Source organism: Salvelinus fontinalis, chromosome 14 (genome assembly GCF_029448725.1).
Source record: "Salvelinus fontinalis isolate EN_2023a chromosome 14, ASM2944872v1, whole genome shotgun sequence".
Classification (NCBI taxonomy): domain Eukaryota; kingdom Metazoa; phylum Chordata; class Actinopteri; order Salmoniformes; family Salmonidae; genus Salvelinus; species Salvelinus fontinalis.
The window spans coordinates 27,459,479-27,477,556 of NC_074678.1; the positions used below are offsets into that span (position 1 = coordinate 27,459,479).

The following is an 18,078-nucleotide window of genomic DNA, read 5'->3' on the forward strand; positions in this document are numbered from 1 at the left end:
TGTGGATGTTGATTGTATGTTTATTTCTTTGTTTGTTCAGGACCCAGAGCCTCATTCAGCTCCAGTAGCCCAGAGGACATGGAGCGCGTGTGTGACATGTTCAGCAGGAGGATCCTACCAGTCTTAGATTTTATTAAGTGCACCAAACTAGCTGTGGGTATACGTTTACATGCTTTGAGTGGAGGAAAACAAAGCAACCATAATTGACAGAAAGATAGGTCATATTCGGTCCTTAAGCTCTACTAAAAAGAGTGGTGCTGTACTGGTAAACAAAAGGTGCTGACTGACTGAGCATCACTGTTTATTTTACCTTTATTTATGCAAGTCAGTTAAGAACAAATTCTTATTTTCAATGACAGCCGAAGAACAGTGGGTTAACTGCCTTGTTCAGTGGTAGAACAACAGATTTTTACCTTGTCAGCTCGGGGATTCGATCTTGCAACCTATCGGTTACTAGTCCAACGCTCTAACCACTAGGCTAGCTGACGCCCCACTGTGCACCACGTGTGTTATCTGTCAATTACCCTCTCCTCTTGTTAAGAACAGGCAGGATGGTTTGAAGGTCATCACGCCTTGGTCGTGGGTAGGTTGATTTGGACTCATTTCCCTGTGACTTTGTAAGAGACGGCCGCAGCGTTACCAGACGGCTAGGCAGCAGAGTTACCAGACGGCTAGGCAGCAGCTTTACCAGACGGCTAGGCAGCAGCGTTACCAGACGGCTAGGCAGCAGACTTACCAGACGGCTAGGCAGCAGCGTTACCAGACGGCTAGGCAGCAGAGTTACCAGACGGCTAGGCAGCAGCGTTACCAGACGGCTAGGCAGCAGCGTTACCAGACGGCTAGGCAGCAGCGTTACCAGACGGCTAGGCAGCAGCGTTACCAGACGGCTAGGCAGCAGCGTTACCAGACGGCTAGGCAGCAGCGTTAACAGACGGCTAGGCAGCAGCGTTACCAGACGGCTAGGCAGCAGCGTTACCAGACGGCTAGGCAGCAGCGTTACCAGACGGCTAGGCAGCAGCGTTACCAGACGGCTAGGCAGCAGCGTTACCAGACGGCTAGGCAGCAGCGTTACCAGACGGCTAGGCAGCAGCGTTACCAGACGGCTAGGCAGCAGCGTTACCAGACGGCTAGGCAGCAGCGTTAACAGGCGGCTAGGCAGCAGCGTTAACAGACGGCTAGGCAGCAGCGTTACCAGACGGCTAGGCAGCAGCGTTACCAGACGGCTAGGCAGCAGCGTTACCAGACGGCTAGGCAGCAGCGTTAACAGACGGCTAGGCAGCAGCGTTACCAGACGGCTAGGCAGCAGCGTTACCAGACGGCTAGGCAGCAGCGTTACCAGACGGCTAGGCAGCAGCGTTACCAGACGGCTAGGCAGCAGCGTTACCAGACGGCTAGGCAGCAGCGTTACCAGACGGCTAGGCAGCAGTGTTAACAGACGGCTAGGCAGCACTAGTAAGAGCCTATTAAATCAAGACTGTCTGTCATATTCTTTAAGCAACGTTTGTTCAGATGCATCACAGTATCTTAATTTCAAACGCTTTCTCTCATATTTTGTACCACGATAACAGTTCACACATAGTTTGTAATTTAATGTGGCAGTAGTATACCCACTTATTTCCTAAAATCCCTGGAATTGGTGGAGTAAGAAAATGTTCTGTAATCAAGCAACAATGGTCATTTATTTTAGCTCGTTATCAGGACATAATGTGGATCATAATTACTACATTTTCAAAGACAACATTTCCATAATGAAGATGATTTCTAAGAGGACTGTGGTGTCCTTGATGTCTTTTGTTGTTATTTTAATAATCCTTATAAAGAGGAAGACCATAGAAACATGTAAAAGGAAAGTACAGGTTATGTGGAGAGCAGAACTAAATGTACACAAGGCTCATCTCTTTGAGACATGAGAGGAACTATTGATTGTTTTTTCAAAATGATCATGTGGTGTCCTCTTATCTGCAAGAAATGTATTAACTCATAGCAGCTCTCTCTTGCTTACCTGAAGAGAACCACACACACACACATCCATACACACCCCTTTCTACTCACGTGTGTACTATAGCCATTAGTTGTACGGCTATTGAGTAATGAATTAAGGTGTGTGTTTTGAAAGGGAATGAGCAGTAATGAATGAAGTAGCATGGAGCTTCAGAGTGGCTTGTAACAAAGACTTTGTGGGGAAGTTGTTTGCACTGTCGTTGTTGCTGTTGTTAAAATGTGCTTGTCCCTAGTAATTGGAGTGCTCGTTTCTTGCCGTGCAGGCCAGGCCAGTCCCCTGATTGGTGTGCTGTGTCTCGATCCTGTCTCGGGTTTACTAAGCAGCATGTGGCCTGAGGGAGTCACACAATCGAATTACACACACACGCACGCATGCACACACTTTCACACACAGAGAGAGAGAGATACACGCACAGAGCGAGAGAAACACACACATGCTGCTCTCCCCCGTGGCCCCTGGCAGCATGGCTGCAGGTCAAGCGGACTCCTCGCCACCACATAGACAGCCCTGTCACCGACGAACTTGCTCTCCTCCCGCTGCTCTCAATAATTCAACTGGTTGATCACTGACCCTTTTTTCTCTTAAGATGGACAATGCAAACTAAAGAGGAGATTTCATTTGGAGCCGCACAGCACAGCTCTGGCTGTCGATTTCAGAAGCATCATAATTGTAATTACATCTGTAACACCGGCTCTATGAGATGCAGAGACACAATGGTTATTAAATTAGTCACTCTGCAGCTGAGAAGGCTCAAGGAAATCCTATTATGTTGCGATGCATCTAGACAAATGCAGCTTGAACACCCTCCAACAATTAGTGTACAATTATTTGATGTGTGCTGCATGTATTTGGTAGAGCTGTGAAGCGCGCAATGCTAAATTGTTTCATTTTAAAATGGGGATGGGTTTTTCACGTCTGCTACTTTAGATGTAGTATTTTAAAATATTTGTTCATGAAATACATCTGAATATGTTCTGGGTCTGGGTTAAACTCCTCCTATAGGAACAGTATGCTAACATATAGAGATGTAGATTAAAATATTTTACAGTAGGCACCAACAATTTGATAATTTGCATAGTTTAACCAGCAACACTTAACTAATTTCAATACTGTACATAATTACAATAAAAATCAAACTCTATTGCTGCACTGTTTGCCTTGTACTGCTCTGCTCTGTAGCATCCCAAACATTGCATGCGAAGGGTAGGAGGAAGTAGTACAAAAAAGTTATTATATGAAATATTCAGGGGGAGCAAAACAAAACAGCATAGCTTGAAAAGGAATGTGTTGTTTTTTCCCTCGTTGGGATGTTGAAAGTAAACCAAGAAGGGAGGCAGGCCAGGACAAACAAAACCTTGAGGTCTGCGAGAGGAGGGGTAGAGGTGGGCCGTTGTCCCACAAAAAGAAAATCACAATTTTTCAACATGATTTTCAGCCTTTTGTTGCCTTGGAATAAAAGGGCCTGGGCACTTTGTCAGGTTCCAGCGGGTGGAGAAAGAACACAACGGGAGATATGCCAAAAGATATCTTCAGTGATGGATCGCTTCAGGAAGCGCCAGCTACTTAGATTAGATACCACTGGAGGAAGGACCTTTGACACTAGTCCTTATGGAACTGTGTTAACAGCTGTCAATACTCCAAAACTCAGCAAAATGCTAATCCTGCTGATGATCTATGCTCATTTGTTGTTCAATGTTTTGTAGTAGACCGTGTAGTGGCCAGCAATCCCCGTTTCACCACCTCACTGTTGTCGCTTGAAAATTCAAAGGTATAATGAACCGGTACAGACAACTGCACAGTGTGACAGTGACATATTGAAGTCGGAAGTTTACATAGACTTAGGTTTGAGTCATTAAAACTCGTTTTTCAACCACTTCACAAATTTGTTGTTAACAAACTATAGTTTTGGCAAGTCGGTTAGGACATCTACTTTGTGCATGACACAAGTAATTTTTCCAACAATTGTTTACAGACAGATTATTTCACTTATAGTTCACTGTATCACAATTCCAGTGGGTTGACTGTACCTTTAAACAGCTTGGAAAATTCCAGAAAATTATGTCATGGCTTTAGAAGCTTCTGATAGGCTAATTGACATCATTCGAGTCAATTGGAGGTGTACCTGTGGATGCATTTCTAAGCCTACCTTCAAACTCAGTGGCTCTTTGCTTGACATCATGGGAAAATCAAAAGAAATCAGCCAAGACCTCAGAAAAAAATTGTAGACCTCCACAAGTCTGGTTCATCCTTGGGAGGAATTTCCAAATGCCTGAAGGTACCACGTTCATCTGTACAAACAATAGTATGCAATCCCTGAACAACAGCAAAATACCTTGTGAAGTTGCTGGAGGAAACAGGTACAAAAGTATCTATATGCACAGTAAAACGAGTCCTATGTCTACCTAACTTGAAAGGCCGCTCAGCAAGGAAGAAGCCACTGCTCCAAACCGCCATAAAGCCAGACTACGGTTTGCAACTGCACATGGGGACAAAGATCGTACTTTTTGGAGAAATGTCCTCTGGTCTGATGAAAGAAAATGGAACTGTTTGGCCATAATGACCATCGTTATGTTTGGAGGGAAAATGGGGAGGCTTGCAAGCCGAAGAACACCATCCCAACCGTGAAGCACGGGGGTGGCAGCATCATGTTGTGGGGGTGCTTTGCTGCAGGAGGGACTGGTGTACTTCACAAAATAGATGGTATCGTGAGAAAATTATGTGGCTATATTGAAGCAACATCTCAAGTCAGGAAGTTAAAGCTTGGTTGCAAATGGGTCTTCCAAATGGACAATGACCCCAAGCATACTTCCAAAGTTGTGGCAAAATGGCTTAAGGACAACAAAGTCAAGATATTGGAGTTGCCATCACAAAGCCCTGACCTCAATCCCATAGAAAATGTGTGGGCAGAACTGAAAAAGCGTGTGTGAGCAAGGATGCCTACAAACCTGATTCAGTTACACCAGCTCTGTCAGGAGGAATGGGCCAAAATTCAGCCAACTTGTTGTGGGAAGCTTGTGGAAGACTACCTGACATGTTTGACCCAAGTTGAACAATTTAAAGGCAATGCTACCAAATACTAATTGAGTGTATGTAAACTTCTGACCCACTGGGAATGTGATGAAAGAAATATAAGCTGAAATAAATAATTCTCTCTAATATTATTCTGACATTTCACATTCTTAAAATAAGGTGGTGATCCTAACTGACCTAATATATGGCATTTTTACTAGGAATAAATGTCAGGAATTGTGAAAAACTGAGTTTAAATGTATTTGGCTAAGGTGTATGTAATCTTCCAACTTCAGCTGTTTGAAAAATGTGTGATTAGTGATCAACAGGGCCGAGTGAAAAGAGAGAGAAGTGGGGGGTGGTTTACAAGTTTTATTCTTCACATGTTTCCTTGTTTCTCACATGCTGTGTTTGTTCCAAGACAACAGGCAGGTTTTTCCCCAGGGTCTGGGCTTGTGGAGAGGCTGCAGTATGCTGGCTACCTGGGACAGATCCAACGGAACAGGGAGCAGACCGTCATCCTCCACCAGGTACTGGCTGAGCTCGCTGTCGCCCCCTACCTGCAGGACCTCAGCCACGCAGATACCTCACTGGTAAGCAACCAACAGTCTCTGGCCAAACTTTGAAATGCCTACCTAGTACTGACTCATTCTCTGTGCACTGACACACAACAGGACGCAGCGACCTCAACATCACTCTGGTAATATCAGAGGCGGTACAGGGGTGGATAAGAGGTCTCTCCTAGGCCTGAGGTGGTGTTATCTAGGAGCACTTTAACAGCACACGGGCAAAAAAAGTATAGGATAGGAGAGAGAGAGAGACCTTTGCTTTCCCAGAGAGAGTAGATAACAGGAGGGAATAGGGAAACAGAAATGGAAGAGGTGGTGTATGCAAGTCTCATTCAGGTATACCGTGTGCTGTGCTGCTGAAGCTCTATAATTGCCTCTTTACTAGAATAGAGCCGCACAGTGGCTGTGATATTGCAACCAAATCTACCATGAATAGAGACCAGGAGAGAGGGGCCATGTTTGTTTAGACAACAACAGCCATGACAGCTTCTACTACCGCAGATATTACAGTACAGTAAAGGGGTCGGCTGTCGCATACACTGGAGTCATGACGATATGACGATGTGCCTCCTTTCAACAGGCAAGGAGAAAAACACATGTCCAAAATAATTATATTTCTGTCAGTGAATCAGTTTAAATACCCAGCTCTTTTAGTGGATATTTTGGCACAGTCACTCAGTACTGGGAGCTGCTCTGCCTTCAGTTCAAATATATGCTGTTTAGCAGACTCTTTTATCCAAAGCGACTTGCGTGGATACATTTTACATGCGGGTGATCCTGGGAATCGAACCCACTATTCTGGCGTTGGAAGCGCCATGCTCTACCAACTGAACTATAGAGTTCTCTGTGTCTTCAGTGGATGTCCGGCCGGAGACCAAAAAAAACACAGTTTTTCCGGCGAGCGCTCTCTCTCAGGAAATGTAATAATTCAGAACACACGCTGCATGTTGGTGAATTGCCCCTCAGAAAAGTGTCCTGTGTCTGGAGAAATAGAAGTGGGAAAGGCATTTGTGTTGTGAAAGCAGGTGTACCAGCCAGCCACACCTGTGTGTGTGTGTGTGTGTGTGTGTGTGTGTGTGTGTGTGTGTGTGTGTGTGTGTGTGTGTGTGTGTGTGTGTGTGTGTGTGTGTGTGTGTGTGTGTGTGTGTGTGTGTGTGTTTGGTTTTACTATCTTAATGGGGAAATTTCAGCACTTCACCGGTCCCCACAAGGGAAAAGGCTTATGCTTACAATAAGGGGTAAGGGTATGGGTTAGGTTAAGGGTTAGTTTAAAAAATAAATAAAAATCCCCTTTATTTAGACCCAAACTGCTACAGACCTATATCTATCCTACCCTGTCTTTCTAAGGTATTCGAAAGCCAAGTTAACAAACAGAATACCGACCATTTCGAATCCCATCAATAAGAGACATTACTGCACAGCCGTATTCATCGACCTGGCCAAGGTTTCGACTCTGTCAATCACCACATTCTTATTGGCAGACTCGACAGCCTTGGTTTCTCAAATGATTGCCTCGCCTGGTTTACCAACTACTTCTCTGATAGAGTTCAGTGTGTCAAATCGGAGGGCCTGTTGTCCGCACCTCTGGCAGTCTCTATGGGGGTGCCACAGGGTTCAATCCTCGGGCCGACTCTCTTCTCTGTATACATCAATGATGTTGCTCTTGCTGCTGGTGATTCTCTGATACACCTCTACGCAGACGACACCATTCTGTATATTTCTGGCCCTTCTTTGGACACTGTGTTAACAAACCTCCAAACGAGCTTCAACGCCATACAACACTCCTTCCGTGGCCTCCAACTGCTTTTAAATGCAAGTAAAACTAAATGTATGCTATTCTACCGATCACTGCCCGCACCTGCTCGCCCGTCCAGCATCACTAGCAGTGATGCAGGACGGCTCTGACTTAGAATACGTGGACAACTACAAATACCTAGGTGTCTGGTTAGACTGTAAACTCTCCTTCCAGACTCACATTAAGCATCTCCAATCCAAAATTAAATCTAGAATCGGCTTCCTATATCGCAAAAAAGCATCCTTCACTCATGTTGCCAAACATACCCTCGTAAAACTGACCATACTACCGATCCTCGACTTCGGTGATGTCATCTATAAAATAGCCTCCAACACTCTCCTCAACAAACTGGATGCTGTCTATCACAGTGCCATCTGTTTTGTCACCAAAGCCCCATACACTACCCACCATTGCGACCTGTACGCTCTCGTTGGTTGGCCCTCGCTTCATACTCGTCGCCAAACCCACTTGCTACAGGTTATCTACAAGTCTCTGCTAGGTAAAGCCCCGCCTCATCTCAGCTCACTGGTCACCATAGCAGCACCCACTCGTAGCACGCGCTCCAGCAGGTATATCTCACTGGTCACCCCCAAAGCCAATTCCTCCTTTGGTAATTTTTCCTTCCAGTTCTCTGCTGCCAATGACTGGAACGAACTGCAAAAATCTCTGAAGCTGGAAACACTTATCTCCTTCACTAGCTTAAAGCACCAGCTGTCAGAGCAGCTCACAGATTACTGCACCGGTACATAGCCCATCTTTAATTTAGCCCAAACAACTACCTCTTCCCCTACTGTATTTATTTATTTATTTTGCTCCTTTGCACCCCATTATTTCTATTTGTACTTTGCACATTCTTCCACTGCAAATCTACCATTCCAGTATTTTACTTGCTATATTGTATTTACTTCGCCACCATGGCCTTTTTTTGCCTTTACCTCGCTTATCTCACCTCATTTGCTCACATTGTATATAGACTTATTTTTCTACTGTATAATTGATTGTATGTTTTGTTAATTCCATGTGTAACTCTGTGTTGTTGTATGTGTCGAATTGCTATGCTTTATCTTGGCCAGGTCGCAGTTGTAAATGAGAACTTGTTCTCAACTAGCCTACCTGGTTAAATAAAGGTTAAATAATAAAAATAGGTTAAGGGTTAGTGCTGCAAATAAATGGGCTCCAAAGTGCAGCCCCATGTATATTACCTCCTCCCACGCACCTTGATGGATGCAAGCAGGTCACCCGTGATACAGGTCGGTATTCGACATCCATCCATGTCTGAGGTCGTCGGGAGATGACATGGAAAACGGCCACTAGGGGCAACTGTTACCTTCAAGTAGGTTTTGGTTTTGCTATGGCATTGTGCACGGGTATGGTGGATGGGCAGTAGCATCTGCCTCTGGTTCCAAAGGTTGCATATTTGAATTCAGTAATACAACGTTTTTGGGGGTTTTAAGCCTGTCCTAAACCTTAACCCATTCGGAGTTAATGCCTAACATTAACAATTTTGCGTTAATGGCTAAACTTTACCTAAACACTTAGAAATTTAACATTTGAGAAACATGGATGAATGTTCAATTCTGATGTGAGACTGAGAGGTTGTTGGATGGACGAGTGCTGTGTGTCAATTTGTCCACATTGTCTCCCCTAACCCACCGCTGCTGTGAAAGGCCACAGCATCCAGGCTTCTCTCCATGTAGAAAAAAGACAAGATGGCATCCCTCATTGTATGAGGAATGAGTTGTAAAAATAATCATCCGACAAATGATTTTTTAATTAGCTTTTAAGTCTGTGTTTAGAGAAGTTATTGCTGGTGTGTGAATTGCGCTCTGATAATCTTTATCTCGGGCCCACAGCTGCAGGCTCTAATGGCAGACACCATGGACACCCTTGAAGGAAGGCGGACTGATAGAGAACGTGTGTGGAATGAAATGCAAAAGGTAAATAGAGAGAAAGGAAAATGACAATGAGAGCGACGAGGGGATGGAAATACCAACGTCTACACTGTACCCTCCAAACACACGCTTAGCATTCTTCCAACAAAATCTAAATGATGATTTGACATATCAAATCAGGAAAAAAAATATATATATTTTGCTTTGGGATATCCTTGTGGCATGCCTGTCACCTCTATTAAGATGAACAATGCCTGCTGAACTTTCAAATGGCATGGCTCCCAGGAGGGAGAGGCCCATTTCATTTTCAGACCAAATTATTTTCTTTGTTAATTAGTGAGGCTTTGGCATTTCATCTCACTACGGTACGTAGTACTGCAAACAGACTTGGCTTGAGAACAAAACCCAGTGTAAAGCTACTGAGATACTGTAATGCAGATCAGCGTATAAACATCAAGTCCTGTAGGGCTGGAGCCTCGTTGGACAGCTGGAAATCAAAGATAAATCACATTACAATATCCCTGATTGCATTTCCATGCTCTCTGTCATGTGTGGAGTTGTTTCCTGGTGCCTGGTGGGTATGGGAGTGGGGTTGACGCAGGGCAGTGCAGTGCATCACTGGGTCAGTCTATCTCACACCCAGTGGAGCATGACCACAGCCGTTAGTGATGGGCTGTATTAATCATGCACACACATTGACATACACACATACTTTATCTCACACACACACACACACACACACACACACACATACTCACACCTTAAATTCCACTGCCACAGGCTGAGCCCAGTGCTGGTGGATGGGTCTTTTCACTCCCTATCTGACCCATACATCATTCCTATGCAGAGTCTGTCAAACTGAGCAGGAAGGAGCTGGGCTGGCAAGCTGTTTCTGTTTCAATGTTTAAACATGTAATGGATGGAGTAATAGTTGTAATTTACTTGAATTATTCAATGGGACATTATAATACTTCCCTATTTTGATATTTAACTGATTTTCACTGAAAGGTCAAGCTTTACTTACGATAACTAACATCACATTTTCTTACTCAAGACTATATTATTGGTTAGTCACCCTGAATTTATTGTGCATGTTGAATTCACATTGTAATTTACCGTCATTGTAGCGGGTGTAATTTTCGCTGAGTTATCTGCACGGTGTCTAAAATCAGTTGTTAAACTAAGATATGTAAGGCCTTAAGGCTGTGGAAGAAAATGGAAGCACTGCAAGCAATGTAGGCTACCTTATCCTCCATTCAGCCATGCCATCTCTCAAGTATTTTATGTAAGGGCCATTTGTACTGTTACTGTATGCGCAAATTAGCCTGTGCTAGCATACATGCACCCATCCACTCTATAAAGTGCATAAGGTCATAAAATCTCCCATCCTCAGACCTGTAAAATCTATAATCAATGCACGCCAGTATTTGCATCATATATCCTGAGAGTGACAACCAACCTTTTCTCAACACAATAATTTATTGAGTGCGGCTACTCGACGTCTAGAGAAATATTAGAGGTGGCAAGTTAATTTTCCCTTCGGCTCTCTTCAACTGGCATAAATCAGCAGGGCATTAACTAACAAATAGAAATGACGACTTGATTCTGACACAGGTCTGCATACACATTGTTTTCCTGTTTGTTTTTGGCCAGTCATCATAAGGACATTGGCCCTTGCTGTAAATAAATGACATAAAAAGAACTGCACTTTCCCCAGCTCCGGCAGAAGGACGGCATCTATGTTTTCCGCTCCATAAAATATCTATAAGAAATGTGGAATGCACCGCAGCACTGTAGTGTGTTACTCAAACTTCAGAATATTTCCAACCCCTCCCTGGAAAGATGGAAAAGCTTAAGAGCAGTGCATCTGTGAGTGCTTGTACAGGAGTCTGTGCTCAAACAACACAAAGCAAAACTACAAAGTAGTCCTAAACTGTGACTCACCACAAAGTTTCATTTTTATTGATTTAGAAACTCATTTGACTTAGGAACAGTGAAAAGGTCACTAAATGTTTTAAGGGCTGTATTGACTGGGCTAGTTTGAATACATTGAGTGTCAGTCGATAGGGTAACACTCCGTCACCGTGGTGATGAGGGCTGACAGGTTTGATAGACACTTTGACAGGTGTCATATCACAGCTCAGCTCCTTGGGCATGGCATGGCAGCCTCCATAGACACACACAAAGATTCTCTAACATACACATCATTTTGTTTGTATATCGTACATTTGTGTGACTGTTCTTGTGTATCAGTGTTTTTTTACTTCCTGGACCCCAGGAAGAGTAGCTGCTGCTTCTGCAAAAGATAATTGGGATCCAAATAAACAAATAGATAGATAGCACAGCCACCTCATTCAGCCCTGGGCCCTCTGAAGTTGCTGCTGTTTTCATATAGAAAGGGGTGCAGATGCGGCCTACACACCAATGGAGAGGCTAATTGTTGTTCAAATGGAGTCCCAGGTTCTAAGATGCATGGTAGGGAAATGTGGAGAGTGTATGTAGGGTGAGAAAGTGCAGGATGGGGTTGAACCAGTCAATGTCTCAGCCCCACTTCTCCTGCTCTGAGTTTAGGTGAATCCCCAGGGTATGGCTGTGGAGTTGGGTCTCAGATCCCACTAATAGAAACAGACACCCCAGCACCACCACCTCCACCATCAGACTGGCTCCTCTGTCAGTCACAACACACACATCCCTCTCTCACCCTGTCTCTTTCCGTCTCTCTATATTGTATCTCCCCTCTATCTCACTGTTTCTCTTTCAGTTTCTTTCATTCTTTTATTTCCCCCACTCTCTCTCCTTCGCTCTCACCTCAGCCTCACTTTGAGTGCTCCCTCTCCATCTCTCCCCGGTACTCCAAATAGGCTTTTGTAAATTCATCTCTTCATCATACATTCACTTTCATATTTCACTACCTTTCTCCTCCTCCCTTTCTCCGGTATGAGCGCGGGCTGGGCACAGTAAATTCCCACGCCAAGCCTTCACCTCACAAATGAATGAGGGAGGTACAGGCCAAACCCTACATCTCTACCAGGTAATTACTTCCCTGGTGGGGCAGAGAGGAGAGGAGGGGTTGAGCTGCTGGGCTTGGCTCGCAACACACAGTCTATATAACCTCACGCTCCTCTGGAAAATCGGTCTTCACGTGAAAAGTGTTAGTTATTGCTTATAGCACATTGTAACTTGTTCTGTTCTCTTGTGTTTTGAATTGTTTTCTGCTCAGGTGGGGATGTTGGAGGATCTGTTGTTCCAACTAGAGGAGACCTATCTGAAGAACAAGGCTCAAAGGGCCAGTAGGAAGCAGAGGGTCGGGGTGCAGGGGGCGGAGGGGAAAGCCAGAGGAAGACCCAAAGCAGGGGTCAAAATAGGGGCCAAAGGAGGGGGTACAGTGGTGACGGACAAGGCCAAAGTCCGTCCCACTGAAACCCAGCAGGAGACAGCAGTAGCACCAATGACCTTACCAGATCCATGATCTGCAGGCCAGGACAGTGGAGGCCCGAAGTCGTCCTCATCCTCAAAATGAATGGACACCCTCCTCTTCCCTCTCAAAAAGCCTCATCTTCAGTCCCAGCATCTTTCACACCATTACTCTAGGCTGGCAGAAATAAATGGACTCTGCAGCCTTGCTTTCATTCTGATTCAGGGTCTGTTTTTAACACTCCTCCTTGTTGACTCGTTAAGATAGCGTCTGTAGCCCCACCTCTAGATGAAAGACCTCGCTGATTCAAACATGTGGGACTGTTCAATGTATACACAAGGAGATGTTTTCATGTTTAAACTCGCTAATTTATGATTGTTCATGCAAGTTGTAATATGACAGATGGTTTGTAAACACAAACAAATCCATATGGTGCAGTAGCATGATCATAATGATGTATGCATTCCCATTATGGGATTCACAGCAAATCCGGCTCCAGATTCTGATGTTTTGGAAACTGTCTAACATGAAACAACCTTCATTAAATCACATTATCTTTATCATTATGTTTGGTTAACTAACAAGAAATACAAAACCTTTTTCCACAAAACCTTTTTACACTCAATCCTTAGGAGGAAAAGAAAAGGGATTCAAATAAAACAAACATGCTTCCTCCTGAAGTATCTAGCTGGAAAGAGCAGCATAAACACTTTGTGTACAGTATGATGACCATGTTACTACAGTCTGGAGTATCACAGTCATTTCAATGCCAAATGTGCAGTTTGGGGATTGATCGGGCAGGGCAAAACCTTGTGAGTAAACACAATCAGTGGGGCCCTCGTCACTCACGTGCCCACGGCTGATCCATCAACTGGCCGGTCAGCACCGGCTTCCCAAAGTAGTTCCTCTGGGACAGCCAATCAGAGGCGCTCTGTGCTATCGACAGCTGCTTTCTCTCTTTCTCTCTCCTGTTATCTACTCTCTCTGGGAAAACAAAGGCTTGTCTCTTTCTCTCTTCTCCACATTTCCCTATTTGAGGATTCATTCAGGGTTCCTACTCTACAGTACAGTGTTTCTATCTCTCTCTTTCTCATCCCACCCTCCATCTGTCTCTCAATTCCTTCGTTTCCGTTCAGATGGGTGCTTAATACCTTGGGGATTCTGTTGACACCCGAGTCGGCATAAGCAATGTTGTGATCAGCAATATGGGCATGCATTATTTTATTCGCTGAATAAATTAATGGCATTTATTGAATGGTCGGGGATAGAAAACGTTGGCATAGGTACTGTATTGGCATCTTTAAAAGATTAATTATGCCCGGTGTAGTTTCCATTTGGTAAACAATTATTATAATCCAAGCCTACATGCATATTTAATGAACACATTGAAGGCCATAGCCTTGATTTTCACTTTTGTGTAAAGCTGTTTATATGAAAATGGTTAGAATGGCGATATATGAATACTAATGTGGGTAGTTATTTTTTGTGTTTTAATTAGTGTACTGTTTTGCAGTGTTACCTCACTGCCTGTTGTTGCCCCACTGCCTGTTGTTGCCTCACTGCCACATGTCTAGGCTGTAGCCCAGTGGGCTAACACAGTTTTGTGGCACACTGTTGACATGGGTTCACACTGATGCCTGGTTCAGAATTGGTCAGTTGATGTCTATTAGCTGCTGGAGTTGATGTAAAGTGGAAGAGGTCATGGAGTCCTTGAGTAGAATGGAACTGTCATGGCGATGGTGTGATCACGTTTTTTACAGTTTTTACTAATTGGTGTGCGAGCATCAAGTACTAAATGTAATTATTTATTGTTGAATGAAGAACCGCGTCTTGACAGACCAGGGCCCGGTTTCCCGATAGCGATGGAACTTATTCTTACAAGTGTTTTACGATGCATCTTTTATATATTTAAAATATATATATTATTAGCCCATCCCTCTTCAGTTTTTACAGCTTTTTTGTTACATACTTGTGTGTGTACATACACACACACACTACCATTCAAATGTTTGGGGTCACTTAGAAATGTCCTTGTTCAAAAATAAATTGTCCATTAAAATAACATAAAATTGATAGAAATACAGCAGGGACATTGTTAATGTTGTAAATGACTATTGTACCTGGAAATGGCTGATTTTTAATGGAACATCTACATAGGCCTACAGAGGCCCATTACCAGCAACCATCACTCCTGTGTTCCAATGGCACGTTGTGTTAGCTAATCCAAGTTGATCATTTTTAAATGCTAATTGATCATGAGAAAAGCCTTTTGCAATTATGTTAGCACAGCTGTAAACTGTTGTTTTGATTAAAGAAGCAATAAAACTGTCCTTCTTTAGACTAGTTGAGTATCTGGAGCATCAGCATTTGTGGGTTTGATTACAGGCTCAAAATGGCCAGAAACAAATAACTTTCTTCTGAAACTCGTCAGTCTATTCTTGTTCTGAGAAATTAAGGCTATTCCATGCGAGAAACTGCCAAGAAACTGAAGATCTCGTACAACGCTGTGTACTAGACCCTTCACAGAACAGCGCAAACTGGCTCTAACCAGAAGAGAAAGAGGAGTGGGAGGCCCCGGTGCACAACTGAGCAAGAGGACAAGTACATTAGACTGTCTAGTTTGAGAAACAGACGCCTCACAAGTCCTCAACTGGCAGCTTCATTCAATAGTACCCGCAAAACACCAGTCTCAACGTCAACAGTGAAGAGGCGACACCAAGATGCTGGCCATCCTAGGCAGAGTTCCTCTGTCCAGTGTCTGTGTTGTTCTGCCCGTATTAAGATTTTCTTTTTATTGGCCAGTCTGAGATATAGCTTTTTCTTTGCAACTCTGCCTAGAAGGTCAGCATCCTCGAGTCGCCTCTTCACTGTTGACGTTGAGACTTGTATTTTGCGGGTACTGTTTGATGAAGCTGCCAATGAACCTGCCAGTTGAGGACTTGTTAGGTGCCTTTTTCTCAAACGAGACACTCTAATGTACTGTACTTGTTCTCTTGCACCAGCAAAGCACCATCACACCTCCTCCTCCATGCTTCACGGTGGGAACCACACATACGGAGATCATCCGTTTACCGACTCATCCGTTTACCCCCCCCCCCCCCCCCGAGAAAAAAGCACCATTCTGCACTAACTGTAATTTTTATTCAGACATTTGGAACAACACAAATAAATAATCATAACATATAACATTTAAAACTATATAAATATAAAAATATATACAAAAATAAGACTCTTAAATGTAAAAAAAAATAAGTAACAAAGAGAAATAGAAACATTTGTGCTGATTTGGAACTCATCCCCCAACACAGAATCTCAAATATATTTTGATTTGTTTAACACTTCTTTGGTTACTACATGATTCCATATGTGTTATTTCATAGTTTTGATGTCTTCACTATTATTCCACAGTATAGACAATAGTAAAAATAAAGAAAAACCCTTGAATGAGTAGACCTGTCCAAACTTTTGACTCGGTTTCATTTTAAGCATGTTTTTATACTTGCATCAATTGCAAAGACATTGGCAACTTTATATTTGTAGTCAACTTTGTTTTGAAGTTATCAGGTGTTATCAGTCTATGTTTAGTGGAGATCTTCTGTGTATAAAGTACGCGGGAGGGCAAAAAAATATCTAACGACACGCTTAGCTGTTCTACGAGTGGTCTTGGCTGTTCTACGAGGCGGGCGTTAGATTACGAGCGTTTTCAAGTGCAACGTATATAACGATGGTTTTGGGAAACATCTCAGAGATTTAACGATGCTCCTATGAAGGTTCTAACAATGAACTTAGTCTTAAGATGCTTTTGTGAAACTGGGCCTAGGACATTGTTGCACTTTGAATAAATTCTAATGGGTTTCAAAAGAAATAGGCTTTTGCGTTTGGGGAAGGAAATTATGGAACTCGTTTTAACAGACCACGCAAAATGATTTTCTGGAAGCACAACTGTCAATTCAAACACCAAATGGCAACCTCACTTTTCAAATGTAATTTTGTTCTGGAGGTGGAAATTGTATACTATAACGAGTGCGCTGAGAGTCGGGGAGCAGGTACAGGGAGTGAGTGTTTTAATAAATAAACAAAACAATAAACACGAAACACAAACAATGCACCGACATGAAACAGAGTCAATAACACCTGAGGAAAGAACCAAGGGGAGTGACAGATATAGGGAAGATAATCAAGGAGGTGATGGAGTCCAGGTGAGTGTCATGAGGCGCTGGTGCGCTTGACTATGGTGACAAGTGTGTGGGATAATCAGTAGCTTGATGACCTAGAGGCCAGAGAGGGAGTATACGTGACATACTGTATACTGCATTTTGATGCTTGAATATTTACAAGAACAGAAAGAAACAGGAGGCAGGAGCAGGTTATGGATTAACCTCGGCAAAATGCAAATAAAATAATATTGGGAAGGGATTGGAAGGGTTGTAGGTTGTGCTGGCAAAGCCATCTGTTTGACAAACAAATATACAGTTGTCAGAGAGATGCAGCAGCGAGATTGGCTGACAGACTCAGGAGGGAGGCAAGCTGCTTTAGGAAGAAGGGGGATAAACAGTCTGCTTTGCGCCCAGATGAGTGCTGTGGTAAACATCTCTGCCATGTTTTCTTCCAGCCGCACATCTTTGGAGAGTCCTTGTGATCACATTGTGGCAAACAACATGGTTGCCGTGTAGTGAAGATGCTCAAAGTCACTCGATTTGTGTTCCCAAACAAGACACAAACCAGTGCCCCAAATCTGCCATGATCCCAGCCTCAGATCAAAGCTTCAGCTCTAACCCAATGTTGAATTATTTTGGAGAAGATTCATCTGTTCGGAAAGAGTGTTTTGCACAGCAAGGAGGCTGAAAGGAGCAAATGTCCAGCCTCCTACAGGTGAGCAAACACCTGGGGGAAACAGAGACTACGAGATAAAACGACTTGTCTGAGAAGGACAGAAGGACAGACTGTGCAACAAAAGGCACACAATCGAATCCACCTTGAGCCACCTGGGCAAATCTGCAGGGATTACCACTGGCATTGAAATGACTGGCATTGAGCCTTTTGTCAATTTGACGATAACAGAGCCCCTGATAACCAGGAAGAATTCTGCACAGGGACAGAACACAGATCTAAAGAAACAAAGAATACGCTCAATACAGGCCACAAAATCTCCTTCAAACTTGACAGCCCAATCAGAAGATTGGTGGTAGTTTGTGGACACATATGGCATCCACAGGTGGACAACTTTACCTGCCAACCAGACTCCTCTAGAATGCCAAATCATTGTCCAGGGAGAATGCCAGTGACATTGAACCAACTGCAAAACCAAGTTTTCTTTGCCATTTTAGTTAGCCACCCATGACTCCGAATCAATCCTTAAGTTTGCCAACGACACAATATAGTGGTAGGGCTGATTA

General features: G+C 43.6%; 1 protein-coding gene across 1 annotated transcript in view; it reads left to right on the forward strand.

The window, feature by feature from the left end:
- Window positions 1-14,993, forward strand: part of LOC129869305 (spermatogenesis-associated protein 16-like) — a 50,151-nt gene extending 35,158 nt beyond the window's left edge. The window contains exons 8-13 of the mRNA XM_055943654.1: window positions 41-193; window positions 542-579; window positions 623-910; window positions 5,275-5,604; window positions 9,229-9,312; window positions 12,488-14,993. Of these exons, the coding sequence (XP_055799629.1) occupies window positions 41-193; window positions 542-579; window positions 623-910; window positions 5,275-5,604; window positions 9,229-9,312; window positions 12,488-12,736 (1,142 nt within the window). The 3' untranslated portion in view covers window positions 12,737-14,993. The remainder of the gene's footprint in view (window positions 1-40; window positions 194-541; window positions 580-622; window positions 911-5,274; window positions 5,605-9,228; window positions 9,313-12,487) is intronic.
- The last annotated feature ends 3,085 nt before the right edge of the window (window positions 14,994-18,078 follow it).